At 40.2% G+C, this 15,008-nt stretch overlaps 2 protein-coding genes across 3 annotated transcripts; both read right to left on the minus strand.

The window, feature by feature from the left end:
• Window positions 1-4,625: 4,625 nt before the first annotated feature.
• On the minus strand, window positions 4,626-7,377 carry LOC112833244 (olfactory receptor 11H6-like). 2 transcript variants are annotated; one of them, XM_025884293.1, is made up of 2 exons: window positions 7,371-7,377; window positions 4,626-5,572 (listed from the first exon to the last, which is right to left on the minus strand). In XM_025884293.1, exons 1-2 carry the CDS (start codon window positions 7,375-7,377, stop codon window positions 4,626-4,628), a joined length of 954 nt encoding a protein of 317 aa, XP_025740078.1. The 2 variants fall into 2 exon arrangements, with proteins under 2 accessions (XP_025740078.1, XP_073745843.1); XM_073889742.1 differs by lacking the exon at window positions 7,371-7,377 and having other exon boundaries at window positions 4,626-5,579.
• A 2,308-nt stretch (window positions 7,378-9,685) lies between these two features.
• On the minus strand, window positions 9,686-10,627 carry LOC112833259 (olfactory receptor 11H6-like). The gene has a single exon (XM_025884325.1). The coding sequence runs from the start codon at window positions 10,625-10,627 to the stop codon at window positions 9,686-9,688; it is 942 nt and encodes a 313-aa protein (XP_025740110.1).
• Window positions 10,628-15,008: the final 4,381 nt, after the last annotated feature.

The raw sequence follows: 15,008 nt of genomic DNA on the forward strand, positions 1-15,008 counted from the left end.
AATATGTGCAGGTGTATTATGTATTACTAGACTCTTATGTGCCAACTTGGGCATTTACATCACCTAATAGGGTTTAAATGGGAAAACTTATGTCAAATTTCAAACAACCGAGTTCTGAGAAAAGTTTTGCCTGTACATTCCAATTATTAGTTGAGAGTTTCCTATATTAATGTTTAATTTTTAAAAGGAAATATCACATAAACATCAATAACTGAGTCTTAAGAAGGGCCTGATAAAGTAAAAACTCATTCTTTGCATCTGGTGTTTTCAGGGCAACATACATTACTCATGCCAGTGACATATGAATGTTTTCTTAGAAAAACACAGAGGGTGCATCTATAAGCTATCACCAGTGCAGGTGTTAGCAGCCTATGGCATGAGATCTCAAGTTGGTTCAGTTTGCCAAGGTGATTCTCAATTTCACAGATTTCTAGTCACGGGTAGAGGCTACTCTCTGCTCTGGAAGGTGACTTGTTCCCATCCAACTGTGTGAGAGGAAACCACAAGTGGGAAGTAGTTGGTCCTCGTGGCTGCTGAATATCCTTTTACTATGTTTTAATTTCTCTCTCTCTGCCTCCAGAATCCTGAGGGTGCCTTGCTCTCACTGCCACTCACCTCAGTATCTGCCCTCTAGTGTCCTACAAATTCCACTCACTATCCTATTAGGATCAACTTATAGAAATGAAATACCCTCTCTCCTTAATTCAGCCAGCATTTTATCTTATACATTTAAGAGGAAAATTTCTAAGGAAATAAAAAAACAAAACCAATGAAAAAACACTTCTTCAGAATACAAGTATCTTATTTTAATATAATTAAAATACTCACCTGAAAGTTTGTTTGAATAATATAGTTTACTGGATTCATGTACTGCTTCCCATGAACAACCCCCCCGTCCCATATTTCAATCATGTCAGGAATAACTCCTCCCCAAACTTCCCACTTCTTTTTCCATTCTCAGTCACCCTTTCCTTCGTCCTCTCACTTTTCTTTGGATAGCAGATGTGACAGCACTATGGTCAAAAATAAGTTGCTCAGTTCATGTCTGGGACCAATACATTTCCTTTATTCATTTCATAAACACTTATTTACCTCTGTGATGTGCCTTGAATTACATCTGTGTAGAAGATAATGTCCCTGCCTTTGTGAAATTTACATTCTAGTGAGGGATACCAATAATAATCAGGTAAACACATAAATCTATAATTCTAGTTAGTTATAATAGCATAACAAAGAATAAGGGAGAAAAAAATTTGTCATTATGTGTGGTGATGTTAATTAGACTTATTGTGGTGATGATTTTGCAATACACACACACACACACACACACACACATTGTATAGCTGAAACTAACATAATGTTGTATGTCAACTGTCCCTCAATAAAACATGAATATATGAGTATAGAAAATGTTAGTATAGAATAGGGGGTAATTTACATGAGATGGTTAGAGAATGCCTTTGTTAGGGGGTGATCTTTCAAAGTCAGGAAATATTCCATGCAAAGTTCTAGGGGAACCAAGTCCCATAAGTACAGGTAAAAGTTTGGGATTTTCAAAGAATATGAAATAGTTTATTTGGCTATCCAGAAGGTAGATGGTTTATGAGGCTGGAGAGGTAGGCAGGATCAGATAATCTAGAACATTCTCGGCCACAGTAAATAGTGTTTTATCTGAACTCCTGGGAAAGACTGCTCAGTAATATAAAGGAAGTCTTAATAAAATCCTTACCACTTCATAAGCTCTTCTGGGAACAACTTATTTACTTATACTTTTATTTATATGTTCCTTTATTATACTATATTCTACCTTTTTCCGTTAAGGATCTGACATACCAAAAGTGCCATAAAAGAAAGAATAAGAGAAATATGAACTTGGAAAGAAAAAAATAGAATGATAGTTTTTGTTAAGATCTTATGCTTATCAAGCCTCTAAATGTGTTATGAGGAATGGGAAAACAAAGTGAGAAATGGGGAAACATTATCTGTTACATGATTTTTATTAAGGGTAAAAAGAAAACTGGGTTAACAGGGAAAGCTAAATTAATGGCTTTTAGTCCTATAATAATTTCTTTCATGGGGATTCATACTAGGGAAACTAAGAAGTACAGTGAAAATTGGTCACCCGAAGTATGTGATGCAGATAGATAGCTGATAGATAGATGGAAAGATGATAGATAGGTAGAGATATACATAGATATACTCTGGTTCAATATAACTGCTTCTTATAACATTTCTCAACAAGATTCAAAGGCATTATATAGAAGTACAACTCAAGAGAAGCAATTCTTCCCAGACCTAATAATTTTGATCCACATATTAGCTTTCTGATGTTCTGCCTTAATCCAAAAGTTGACCCGGGATATCCTAAAAATAAAATTTAGAGCAAATTGCATGTTCACTCAAAACAAAGATTAATAACGCCTTATTTGGATATGAAAGTTCTCTTCTGTGATATAGAAGTTGAGTTTCAGGGACTATTCACAAGAATGGAAGGAACTCTTGATATCACAATATTTGTCTTAAGAAATTTATTAGATTCTTTCTCCCCAGAAGTGATTTCCCAGCTAGTGTAGGATTTCATTTCTTTCTGCCACATATATATTTTTTTAAATACAAACTGAGGGTTGCTGGAGTGGTGGGGGGGTGGGAGGGATGGGGTGGCTGGGTGATAGACATTGGGGAGAGTGTGTGCTCTGGTGAGCGCTGTGAATTGTGTAAGCCTGTTGAATCACAGACCTGTACCTCTGAAACAAATAATACATTATATGTTAAAAAGAAAAAAAAAAAGATAGCAGGAGGGGAAGAATGAAGGGGGGGGAATCGGAGGGGGAGACGAACCATGAGAAACTATGGACTCTGAGAAACAAACTGAAGTTTCTAGAGGGGAGGGGGGTGGGGGGCTGGGTTAGCCTGGTGATGGGTAATAAAGAGGGCACATACTGCATGGAGCACTGGGTGTTATACGCAAACAATGAATCATGGAACACTACATCAAAAACTAATGATATAATGTATGGTGATTAACATAATAATAATAAAAAAAGAAATGTAAATAAAGCAGACAAAACTTAAAAAAATAAAGTAGTGGTACTTTTGAGATACCACCTTACAACAGTTAGAATGGCAAAAATTAACAAAAGGGGAAACAACAAATGTTGGAAAGGATGTGGAGAAAGGGGAACCCTCTTACACTGTTGGTGGGAATGCAAGTTGGTACAGCCACTTTGGAAAACAGTGTGGAGGTTCCTCAAAAAGTTAAAAATAGAGCTACCCTATTGTAGCTCTATTTGACCCAGCAATTGCACTACTGGGTATTTACCCAAAAGATACAGATGTAGTGAAAAGAAGGGCCACATGCACCCTAATGTTCATAGCAGCAATGTCCACAATAGCCAAACTGTGGAAGGAGCAGAGATGCCCTTCAACAGATGAATGGATAAAGAAGATGTGGTTCATATACACAATGGAATATTAGTCAGCCATCAGAAAGGATGAATACCCACCATTTGCATTGACATAGATGAAACTGGAGGGGATTATGCTAAGTGAAATAAGTCAAGCAGAGAAAGACAATTATCATATGGTTTCACTTATTTGTGGAACATAAGGAATAGCATGGAGGACATTAGGGGAAGGAAGGGAAAACTGAAGGGAGGGAAATCAGAGAGGGTGACGAACTATGAGAGACTCTGCACCCCAGGAAACAATCTGGGGGTTTCAGAGGGGAGGGGGTGGGGGGATGGGTTAGCCCGGTGATGGGTATTAAGGAGGGTAGGTGTTGCAATGAGCACTGGGTGTTATACGCAAATAATGAATCCTGGAACACTACATCAAAAACTAATGATGTCCTGTATGGTGATTAACTTAACAATAAAAAATTATTAAAAAAAACTAATGATGTACTGTATGGTGACTAACATAATAAAAAAATAAATTGAAATTGGAAATTAAAAACAAATAAAAGTGGTTCTATCAGATCATTTGTGGATTGGTGCTGATCAGGTGCACCAGAACGACCTGAGTAACATTAAAATAAGGATTTCCAGGGGTCCACTTCAAGATTCTGATTTAGATTTGGAGAAAAACTGAGAATCTGTTCTTTTAAAAATTTCCCTAAGTAATTATGAAACAGGTTTGGTCATTGTCAGTCTTTTGATTGTCAATTAAATAAAAATTTTGGCTCTATTATGGTTGGATTCTCACTAATTACTTTTTATTTGAGCTACAAAGGTATGAGTACTCTTCTAAGGAGTAGCACAGAGATGTTTAAGCAAGAAAAACAAAGTGTAAGAATGGATGCACTTAACAGAGGTCAGGAAGGCATGAAGCCAGGGACTGTGTTAATAATCACAGATAAATGGACACGCAGGTATTAGATGTCAGGATAGAAGAAGAGTCTAAAGTCCAGACATCCAGGTCATTTATTCAAATTATGATCTATGAAATCCTGATTTGAGGGCAAAGTATGATTTAATTTGGCATACTGTTGTCCATTATGTAATGAGGCAAGAATAGATGAATTTGAGTCTGTGTTTCAAGGGGCAAATGAATAAACACCTACTTTTTAGGTGGGAATGGAAATGGGGAAAATAATTAATTCTGATTTTTGACCAACTCATGAGCTCTCACTTGCTTTGACTAATTTCTGTGCACATATGAATTTTTCTCAAGGCAGCTTTCATGTCTTTGTTTCGGAGACTGTAGATCAGTGGGTTTATAAGTGGGGTCACCGAAGAGTAGAACAGGGTTACAATCTTCTGTGTCCCACCTGGATTTCCAGAGGTTGGGCTGATGTACATCACCATGATGGATCCATAGAAGAGAGACACCACAGCCAGGTGGGAACCACAGGTGGAGAAGGCCTTACGTCGGCCAGCCACTGAAGGGACATGCAACACTGCTCTAAGAACCAGGGTGTAGGACCCAAGGATGAAGAAGAAGGTGATGAAGATAATAAGAGAGCTTAGTATAGAACAGGAAAGCTCAATTCCAGGGGCAGGGATGCAGGACAGGGCCAAAAGAGGACCAGGGTCACAGACAAAGTGGTCAATGGTGTTGGGGCCACAAAAGGGGAGTTGTGTGATAAAATAGATAGGGATCGGATAGCAGAGGAAAGCTGTGACCCAGCACAGGGCCACCAGGTTCATGCAGAGATGGTTGTTCATGATGATCGGATAATGGAGAGGCTGGCAGATGGCCAAGTACCGATCAAAAGCCATGAGGGGCAGTAAGAGGGTCTCAGTGATGCCCATGGAGAAGAAGAAGTAGAACTGGAAGAAGCAAGCCGTGAAAGAGATGGCTTTGGTCTCAGATAGGAAGTTCTTTAACATGTTGGGAACAGTCGTGTTGATGTAACAGATCTCCAGGAATGAGAAGTTGGCCAGCAGGATGTACATGGGGGTGTGAAGCCTGCGATCCAGCTTCACTGCACAGACAATGGCCCCATTCCCCATCACTGTCAGGATGTAGGACACAAACAACAGCATGACAAGGATGACCTGAACCTCCCTGGAGCACGGAAAACTCAGGAGTATGAATTCAGTCACTGTGCTGACTCCTGACATATTCATGGCTTCCTAAGGGATGGAGAAGAAAAGTGACAATGACAAAGATGGCCTTATTCTTTCATCCTCAGGATTATTTCCTTTGTGGTGATCCCTAGTTCCCTCAGATTCTATTATTCTATTAAATAAATAATATAACTATATACTGCTGAAGACTGTGAACTTTGGAGAGTGCTTGGTATGCTCAGACTTTGAATCTTTGTATTCTCTCATTTCTCTTTCAGAATTTTCTCACAGTAAAAGACAGGATGTTATGTGATAAGCAGCTTGGAGAAGGTTAATGACAGTACTCACAAATGTAAGTAGGTATGAAAATCATATATTTGTATCTATAGATTAAGAGATATAGACCCTTGATATTGGACACAGAATTTCAATTACTTAAATCTTTGGAATTAGAGACACAAATGTTAGGCATCCGAAGAGGGAGAAAGGTAACCACACACTGAAATCTTTTTGCTTTTCACTGTTATCTGGATCAGTGTTGTGTCTTAAGGTCATCTGACAACTGAGACAAAAAGCATCAAATGTACCATCCATTCTTCAGTGTTCATCATGGTTTCTTAATAAAAATTTGAACTCCCAGACATCTACATAATGGCTTTCATATCAGTTCCATCTTCTACCTGTTGAATTAAAATACTTCTGTAAAACCTTGATCTAGGTTAAATCTCTACTTAAAGGTAGAAAAACTGAGCAATGTATCTGGTATATTATTTAAGGATTTTTGAGGGTTTGCCTGAAGTGTCACAAAGTGTCCTAGAAGGCCTCTATTCTTCTGGTTTATGGATAGATGCTGAGGCTCACAAATGTCAGATACTCCCAAGCAGAGGCCTCTGGGAACCAAGAACTGTGCTGGGAACCATAAACTGTCCCACTGGACAAAGATTCCCCTTCTAGTTCCTCGCCCCCTCTGTCACCCCATCTTACTCTAGATGTGGAGGTTGGCATTGTGTTGGGGAGTTGGAGGAGAATCTTTGTGAAAACTTCTTTGTGTGAGTTAGACTTGGATGTTGTGTGATTTTCATGGTGAGAAAAGCAAAGCCAAGCCTATGAAATTGCCTACAATTCTGATGTTAGTAGTCTGGTCTTAATTTATTAATTTATTTTAGGATCCCTTCAATTAGTAAGGGAAAGTCATCATTTGGGCCTAAATGACCCAAGCAACATGATTGAGTGGTGATATTTATTCATAAAATATAAGTGCAGAATAGAGATCCAGATGCTTTTAATAAAAATGTTCTAGCTAAGAATATTTATTGATGTATCAGTTATAAAATGCATTACTTTCCAGATTGCATAACGCCATGGCTTTAAGGATGATCTTGATGATTGTAATTAGTGACACAAGGGATCAGAGTAATTCAGAATTTTCCACATCACACTTTGCGGTAAGGCTCCTCTTTGTGACTAGATCATGTTTGGCAAAACCAAGCTGTGAGTTAATTCCTCTGTTGCAGGAATTCACAGAAACCCAGAGTGAAGAAAAAATGAGGAAAGAGGTTTAAAAGGAGAAGTATTTGTTGATTAATGTGTATGAGGATTGCAAGGGCTTTGTAAGCCATGTGGGAGGGAACCCACCACCTGGGAGTGCCCGGTCACGTTGTGCATCCCTCCTCAAGATGCCTGATCATCTGCTCTGTAACAGAGCCAAACATGGCTAAAATCAGAGAGAGCTGAAGTGTTTTCTGCCCTGCTTTTCATAGCCATTTTGTTAGTCATTTCCAGATGTCACTTCACTAACATGCGATTTCCCCCAAAGACCTGGTTCTGACTGGATGCACCTCCTGGTTAATAAGGATGGACTTTTCATATTTCCCCATCCTCATCTCTCTCACTTGCCTGATTGCCAGCCCTCTTAGTTGTAAAGATGAATCTCCTTGCAATCTTCATGTAACATGAGGTGCTGTTGTTGGCACAACCACATAAAAGAAGGCAGAGTTAGAAGGCACACCTAAGAAGTGTCCTATATTGTATGTCTTCTGAACCTACCTCCTTACAGATCTGGCAGGTCTGACTTGGAATCTTCTGTTTTCACTGCTGCAGAAGGCAGGCAGGAGGGAGGGCATGGCATCCTTGGCAGAGCACAGCCCAGAGAGGGTGCTTACATTGCTGGACACGTGATACTGCTTTGGAGAGAAATTGGTATATTTGTTGCACAACAGAGACTTATCTATGTTTCTCTGAAGTCTGTGTCTGATTCCTCCTAAGGGATATAGTCCCCTATGAATTCCAAAAGTGAGAATTTATGAGAGGATTGTTATATGCCCAATGTTCCCTTCCCTCAGGAGCCCCTTGATTGGCCTTTGGGACTCAGTTTCTCTAGTGGTGATGAGATAGATATTCTCATGTTATTCTTAGATGTTTATTTTGTTGTTTGGACAGGCTCCTCTTTTGATGGTGCAATCACTATAGCAACACCAGTTGAGCTGGGACATGAACTTTTTATTTATTTTCTTGTTCCTTTACATTCAATTTTATTCATTTTTTGAGTCTGCTGCAAGTTTTAGATTCTCGTATTTGTCAGTATCAGAGTCATGTCATCAGATTTCTCAGTCTCATTCTTGTTGACTCACTCCATGTCTTGAAAGGGGTTATTCCTTCTTTATACTAACAAGTTTTCTCCTGGGTTCACTCTGTGCATCTAATATGACACTGATAAGTAAATTCCATTTCATGGTGAACAAGTCCCAGGAGTAGATAACATGGGGTAGGTGATGGAATGCCAAAATTCTAGAAGACAACTCCCCATCTAGCCCATTATGTTATTTCAGACTGTTTTAGCAGATGACCCTAAAGGTTGGCATGATTATTGAAATATTTTTTCTTCTTTCAAGTTGAGTTATTGCTGAGAGAGACTCAAACTTTCGGACACTTTTATTTTTATTACTTATATGTCTATGTGTGCATGTGTACATGGGTATGTGTGTACTTAGATGAGATATTTAATAATGTTTTTCTTCTGTTATTGGTTTGGAGCCATCTCTAACGAGACTGCACTCTTGTTAATAATTTATCATTGGTACAAAGCATCAATTAGCAAAAAGTTTCATGAGGGTTTATGTCTTGAAGTTTGCTCATTTTCTCAGCACCATTTCTGTAAGGTAGAAATGTTTTTTTCTTCTAAGCGGTAACAGCACTTTTTGACATGAAAATTGATGTCCTAGTATGCATAAAAGCCAGTTTTTTTTTGAGTGATTTATTCATTGAAAGCCTTTGATTTTTTTTTACATTTATTTATTTATTTATTTGGTTTTGGCTATCTTACTCTTTTTTCCTTTTTTTATTATGTTAATCACCATATATTACATCATTAGTTTTTGATGTAATGTTCCATGATTCATTGTTTGCATGTAACACCCAGTGCTCCATGCAGTACATGCCCTCTTCAATACCATTCACCAGGCTAATCCATCGCCCCACCCCTGTCCGCTCTTGAAACTTCAGTTTGTTTCTCAGAGTCCATAGTCTCTCATGGTTCATCTCCCACTCTGATTTCCCCCCCTTCATTTTTCCCTTCCTGCTATCTTCTTCTTCTTCTTCTTCTTTTTTTTTTGGTTCAACCACTTTAGGTTGACCTCACAGTTTTCTAGAAGTTTTTTCATTTCATCCATAGGATATATAAAATATAGATTGTTATGGAGTTCTCATAATTTCTTTAGATATTGTCCTGACTGTTGATAGGATGACAAGGATGATAGAATCTAGTGAGGAAACATGAACAAATTTATTTTCTTTATTTAAGTTGACATTATTGACATTTTTGGGCTAGGTGTGATGTTGGGTTCTGGAGTTATAGAAATTAATAAAACACAGGCCCTGCTCTTAAAAAATTGACAGTCTATTAAGGATGGGCAAGCATGTATGATGATTTATTAACAGTTAACTAAAACACAAGAAGAAAATGAATGACATGTTCAATAAAAGTACACACAACGTGCTATGGAAGAGGCAGTTAATTTCACCTGGGGAAAGGCTTCATTGATGACCTGGTATTTAGAATTTTGAAACACCTTCTTCAAAATGTTCACATCTATTTGCCAGTTTCTTAACTGTTCAGTAACAGGAGGCTCACAGTCTCAACTCATCTGGGAGTAAGACATTAACATCACAGACCAGTTTTAGGAACTTCCTAGAACTTTCTTTAAGGCATCCTTCATTTCTTTATTCCTGAGGCTGTAGATCATGGGGTTGAAAAAGGGGGTCAAAACTGAGTAGAATAGAGTTGTGAACTTCTGCATTCCCTCTGCTTGTCCTGACCCTGGTTTCACATATGTCATCATGACAGAACCATAGAAGAGAAACACAACAGCCAGATGTGAGGAACAGGTAGAAAAGGCCTTCTTCCGGCCAGCAACCGAGGGCACTTGCACTACAGCCCTCAGCACCAGGGTATAGGAACCAATAATGTAGAAAAAGGTGGTGAAGATGAGGAGGGAACTCATGGTGCCACATATGAGAACAGTCCCTGGGATTGGGACACAGGCTGAAGCCAAGGCCAGCAGAGGACCCAGGTCACACAGAAAGTCATCAATTACATTCGGGCCACAAAATGGTAGCTGGGTAATGAGTATCACTGGGATCAGAAACCAGAGAAAACCATAGACCCAGCAAAAGATAACCAGGCTGCAACAGAACTTAATAGTCATGACCACGGGATAGTGCAGGGGGTGGCAGATTGCCAGGAACCGGTCATAGGCCATGATGGACAGAAATAAACATTCAGTTGTGCCCAGTGAGAAGAAGAAGTACAATTGGAGGAGGCACCGAGCAAAGGAGATGGTTTTGGTCTGGGAGAGGAAGTTGGCCAGCATGTTGGGCACATCGGAGTTGACATAGCAGATTTCCAGAAAGGAGAAGTTGGCCAGCAGAATGTACATTGGGGTGTGGAGCCGGTGGTCCCAGTGTACTGCACACATAATGGCCATGTTTCCAAGGAGCGTCAGGATATAAGTCACAAAGAATATGGAAAAGAGGAGGAACTGTATTTCCCAGTGGCAAGGGAAGCCCAAGAGGATGAATTCACTCACAGTTTGAGAAATATTTCTGGCCTCTGAAGTCATTTCCTTCTATCCTGTGAGGATTACAGCAGAAGTTACATGTACAAAGGGAATTATGCCTCCTGACTCTTTCCCAGGAGACAACAACCACATTCTCCTGATCATAGGGAAGGAGGCCTGGACCAAGGGTTCCTATTTTTGATTGGGTGCTCAAACAATACAGTTGTTGAGTGTATTCTTCTATAAATGACTCTTCACTTTTAAACTGTATACAGACCACTGTCAATCAATATACTAAATAATGGTCAATATTTTGAAAAAAGTTTTCTTTAAGTTAAAATAGAAATTCAGATATTTCCTTTCTGCATCTCTCATTGGGTTACCTGGTGTGCCCAACTTTGGAGAACATTCTCTATTGTCTAGACAGTAGAAATAGGTGGCTAACTGACACTAAATTGAGATATAAATGTTGATATTGGCAATTCAAATACAAAAAAAATTAGAATTGACAGTTTTACCAGACAAAACAGTACTGTCAGATAAGTGACATAAAGGGGAGAACATGAGGCTTTGAAGCCAGCTATGAAAATAACCACAGAGTGACTTTAAGCAAGTTCCAATTTAGCTGCATTAAGTGACCACTTATAGGCTATTAGTATGTATTCCCTATCTGTAGGATGCTGTGTTACATGGGCTCCAGGCTTTGATATCATTAGAACCAGAGGAGGGAAACTTTGAAAGGTGTAGATTCCTGGGCTTCACCTGGATTTAGGATCCACTGGTGTGGCAGAGCACGAGTTCTTGGCTTTGCCACTGCCTGAGGAGTATTTTCTCAGGAAAGAACTTAAGCTCTGAGACTGTTTCTCTGTAAAATATGAATAATCGTACCTCCACAGCAAGGATGACATGAAAACTGCATAAAATAATATATGTGGGGCGCCTGGGTGGCTCAGTCATTAAGCGTCTGCCTTTGTTTCAGGTCATGATCCCAGGGTCCTGGGCTCGAGCCCCACATCAGTCTGCCTGCTCAGCGGGAAGCCTGCTTCTCCCTCTCCCACTCCCCCTGCTTGTGTTCCCTCTCTCGCTTTGTCTCTCTCTGTCAAATAAATAAATAAAAATTTTTAACAAAATAATGTGTGCAAAAGCAGTTTGAAAAAAGAAAAAAAATTATAAAATGCTACAGAAATATAAACTATTCTAAACTGTTCAGGGCTTGTTATGCTAGATGTTACACTCCTTTGCTAATCTTATAAGCTAAACTGATTTTAAAGTACAAAAGAATGTTTTTTCTTGTGGAATTTTAGCCATGTGACAGTCTAAGTACACATCCTATGTGTGTTGTATTCGTGTGTGAATACATGTGTATGTGTATGTATATGAATAAGAGATGTAGACCACACCAGATGCAGCTTCTTTTGAAGACCATTTTTTGCCCATCAGACACACCAGAGGCTCTCTTTTTTTCTTAATAGACTGTTTTCCTTGGCAAGGTTACCATTACAGTCTTAAATGATAGGATCATTTTCCTGATGGCTACCTACTTTTGAACCTGCAGATCCTTCCTTGGTGATCCTTCCCGGGTAATCCTTCCCCCACTACCCAACCTGTGCCTGGCCCTTCTGTGGGATTTCCTGGGAAATGAGGATCAGACTGTACGCAAATGATCATAACAGAGGAGCGACAACAAATACTATTTCAGAATAGGCTGATTTATGGAAATCAGAGTCCTTTTCTCCCTCTGGCATTCCTGGATTTTGTGGTTTATTCAGCCCTGGAAAAAGCGTGGCTCTTCTTTTGGATACAAGGCAATAGAGAGAACCTTATCTAAATTTTAGGCCTTGACCTAGGCTAAGTTAAACCTAGAAGTTGGGAATATGGTGTATCATCTCTGCTTCACCTTTTTCCTCCTTTCCCATTTTACAAGCTCAGAACTCTCTATTCACCTTGTCTTAACAACACTAGTTCTCGGGGGGGGGGCGTGGAAGTCCGGTAATTTCATGCATAAGCTGAACCGCCAGCATCTGTGAAGACTGTAGCAGTTTTCATTTTCCATGTTATGCACACAAGGGCACATGAAAAGACGGCACACACACCAAATGTAATGGAGCAGCATTTCCTGGGGGAAACTTGCAGATCCAGGATCAGTCACAGGCATGCAGGCCCCTTTTATTTTGCTCATTACAACCACAGTGACATGCCAAAATCTAGGATATTACAATCTAAGAAGGCACCTCAACCCTTAAACTGTGAGGTTTTGGGTTTTTTTTAGCGATAGGATTAGAGAAGTGCTAGCTCCTCCACTAACGTGATTAGGGCCGGGATATAATATCAACACGAGGAACACTTGGTTTAGTCCTATTTCTAGACTCAGAGTTTGGGGCTGGGGGAGAGGGGCGCCAGCTTTTCTCCGGGTGTGATGGGGGCTGCAGTTCAAGCTTTGTGGTTGCAGCTCTAGGATATGAGAAGCTAACAGCAGGACTCTTCACCCCAGACAATGTTAGGAGACAGTCATTCAGCACCAGGCAAGAGAGGCTTCATTTCTGTGGAACTTCACAGGCGGCAACTTGTTCTTTGGGAGGGTGGCTTGAAAGGCATTCTTTTGAACAAGTTAACCCTTATGTCTAGCATGTGTCTTTTGGGGGGAGGGTGCTTCTTAGTTACTCTATAGGGGAGCCACAGCAAGAATTATTGCCTCCATTTCATGTGGGAGGAAATAAAGACTCAAAGAGATTAAATGCCTGAGATCCCAAACCAGTAAGTGACAGGGTCAGGATGAGTCCATGCTTTCTGGTTCCCATTTTACTGTCACTGTTTTAAGGGAACTGCAGAGTAGATGTGCCCAGAATGTCACCCATTCCAGGGAAAAAGTGCATCAAATTAATAAAAAGAGTAACTGTTGGTGCTGTAGATATCACAGCATCATCTGAGGGGAGGGAGGTGGTGTCTCCCAAACTCCCCTCAAATTATACCACTTTGGTGGGATTGTGTTTTTTTTTTCTTTTATTTTTCATTTTTACATGGCTATCTCTCTCTCTCTTTCTTTTTTAAAGATCTTATTTATTTATTTGACAGGGAGAGACACAGCGAGAGAGGGAACACAAGTAGGGGGAGTGGGAGAGGGAGAAGCAGGCCTCCTGCTGAGCAGGGAGCCCGATGCAGGGCTCGATCCCAGGACCCTGGGATCATGACCTGAGCTGAAGGCAGATGCTTAACGACTGAGCCATGCAGGCACCCCTCTCTCTCTTTTTGTAATAAGAAGTTAAAAGGCACACAGATACCATCCTGAGTACGGTAGTTACTTTACTCTTACCTGACTTTTCTGATATGCAGTGTTCAGCTCCTTTGTCGTGAGGAGGCAGGTCACCTCTTACCCATTTCTACAAAATTAAGGTAAATAAATAATGAAAATATTTATTTAATTTTTTTCTTTAAAAATTTTATTTATTTATTTGAGAGCGAGCGAGAGAGAAGCAGCATGAGAGGGGAGAGGGCCAGAGGGAGAGGCAGGCTCCCCGCTGAGCTGGGAGCCTGATGTGGGACTCGATCCCAGGACCCCGGGATCATGACCTGAGCCAAAGGCAGACGCTTAACCGACTCAACCACCCAGGCGCACCCCCACTTTTTTTTTTTTTAAGAGAAGGTATTCAGAAGCTATGATAGACAGTGAGAACATGTAAGGGTCCTATAGGTGCGCTTCTTTGCTGTATAGGGTGCTCTAATTCTATTTGTTGCAGCCTTTGATTTATTAAAGGCCTTTTATTATTTGAACTTTCTTTACCACTTAGATAATGTTATTCCATTTCTACACTGCCTGCCTGAGTCTCTGTTTTCCAGTTGTTCATGTAGCATGAAGGACAACTAACTGATTCAATGTGCTGTGTCCTAGGGATTCACTTAAGTGAAGAGTTGGATTCTGTTCTTTGTACTCTGGAGGAAATAAACTGTCATGTCTGAACTTCTATTTCTTGGAATAACGAATTGCTCATAGTCACTGGCCTCAGAGATAGCATGGGTTAGAATGGGATCACAAAGTCACACTTTCTTACTGAGTCGACCTTACTGAATCTTGAAGTGGGAAGAGACTTTAGGGATTCTATAGTCTCTCTTCCTGCCAGCAGTAAGAGCCCCTCTCTCCTGCCTTTTTGCTGATTGGTCATCTAGCTTCTGCTGGAATAATCCATGACAAAGAGCTCAATGAATGGCAGAACAGCTTTCACTTTTAGAAGTTGTAATAAGCTTCCTTGTTCTCTCTCTCTCTCTTTAAAGATTTTATTCACTTATTTGACACACACAGAGAGAAGGAGTACAAGAAGGGGAGGGAGAAGCAGACTCTCCACTGAGCAGGGAGCCTGATGTGGGGCTTGATCCCAGGACCCTGGGATCATGACCTGAGCCGAAGGCAGATGCTTAACCTACTGAGCCACCCAGGCGCCCCTCTTCCTTG

The sequence above is a fragment of the Callorhinus ursinus genome, unplaced genomic scaffold (genome assembly GCF_003265705.2).
Source record: "Callorhinus ursinus isolate GAN/ISIS: 27379988/994484 unplaced genomic scaffold, GSC_fseal_2.0 scaffold116, whole genome shotgun sequence".
Lineage (NCBI taxonomy): Eukaryota > Metazoa > Chordata > Mammalia > Carnivora > Otariidae > Callorhinus > Callorhinus ursinus.